A 992-nucleotide genomic window follows, 5' to 3' on the forward strand; every position below is an offset into this window, starting at 1 on the left:
GGGCCATTTATTACCATCACAAAGGCAACATTTGGCCCATTGGCCATGAGTCATAAATAGTAGAATGGAATGGTTATTTCAAATCTTTCACTTAAACCGTCAGAATGATGAACCTTGTCAACATAAATTGATTTAATACAAACCCTCTTCATCTGGAGTATTGATTTTGACACAGTCATTTATAGCAAATGCAGTGATTAGAAATAAAAGAGACTCTTGTTTCAGGCTAGTGACCATATTTGGCTCTTTGGATATAAAAGTTAAATACCTAGGGGGGGGCTGTCTCTATCAATACATATCTGTATATTTATATTTTCAGAAATTAGAAGAAGTAGGGCATGAAATATATTCTGATGGCTGTAGCTGTGGTTGGGACACATCACAGTTACCAGAATCACAACACAGTGATATCCATAGATATACATCAGGCACTGTTGTCAGATGGGTTCAGGGAGAATGCTATGTGCTCTTGGCATCAACTGAGGCTGATGCAGAAATGTACCATGACACAGAGCAAGAAGGACAGGCAGATGAAGACCAAGAGGGAAAACATGAAGGAGGTAGGGACAGCATAGAAGATTCCTATGCACAAGAATATGCCAGCAGTGAGAAGGATAGTGTCCATGACAACAGTCATCTTGACCAAGAAAGATGTGATGACAGTCACTTTAAAGACCAGGAAGAGTCTATTTCTCCCAGTGCTTCTAGCTGCAAAAGCTCAAAGGAAGGGAGGATTTGCCAAGTGGAGAGGAAAATGAAGAGAGTGAAGACTGCCTGTGCTCTTCCTCAGCATTACATGACACAAACAATCCTGTAAATATGACAGATTACAGAGTTGAGAGGAGCAGTATCAGTGATGATGAGACTAAAACAAAACAGGGAGACTCACAAAATATACCTGGTAACTGGTCAGGCGCCAAGTTCATCATGCAGTGTAAAGAGAGTAAATACAAGAAGGATATGGTTCATAAAATGAACTTTGAGACATTTAA

At 39.8% G+C, this 992-nt stretch overlaps 2 protein-coding genes across 3 annotated transcripts in view; both read left to right on the forward strand.

The window, feature by feature from the left end:
• LOC119586427 overlaps positions 1–862 on the forward strand; it is a gene marked incomplete at its 5' end in the record, with an annotated part of 5,436 nt that extends 4,574 nt beyond the window's left edge. For both annotated transcript variants that reach the window (XM_037935151.1, XM_037935152.1), the window contains 1 exon segment: positions 320–862. In XM_037935151.1, the coding sequence (XP_037791079.1) occupies positions 320–817 (498 nt within the window). In that variant the 3' untranslated portion in view covers positions 818–862.
• LOC119586650 overlaps positions 820–992 on the forward strand; it is a gene marked incomplete at its 3' end in the record, with an annotated part of 8,159 nt that continues 7,986 nt past the window's right edge. Inside the window, 1 exon segment of the mRNA XM_037935390.1 lies at positions 820–963. Coding sequence (XP_037791318.1) covers positions 820–963 — 144 coding nt within the window.

This window comes from Penaeus monodon, chromosome 21 (assembly GCF_015228065.2).
Source record: "Penaeus monodon isolate SGIC_2016 chromosome 21, NSTDA_Pmon_1, whole genome shotgun sequence".
Taxonomy (NCBI): Eukaryota; Metazoa; Arthropoda; class Malacostraca; order Decapoda; family Penaeidae; genus Penaeus; species Penaeus monodon.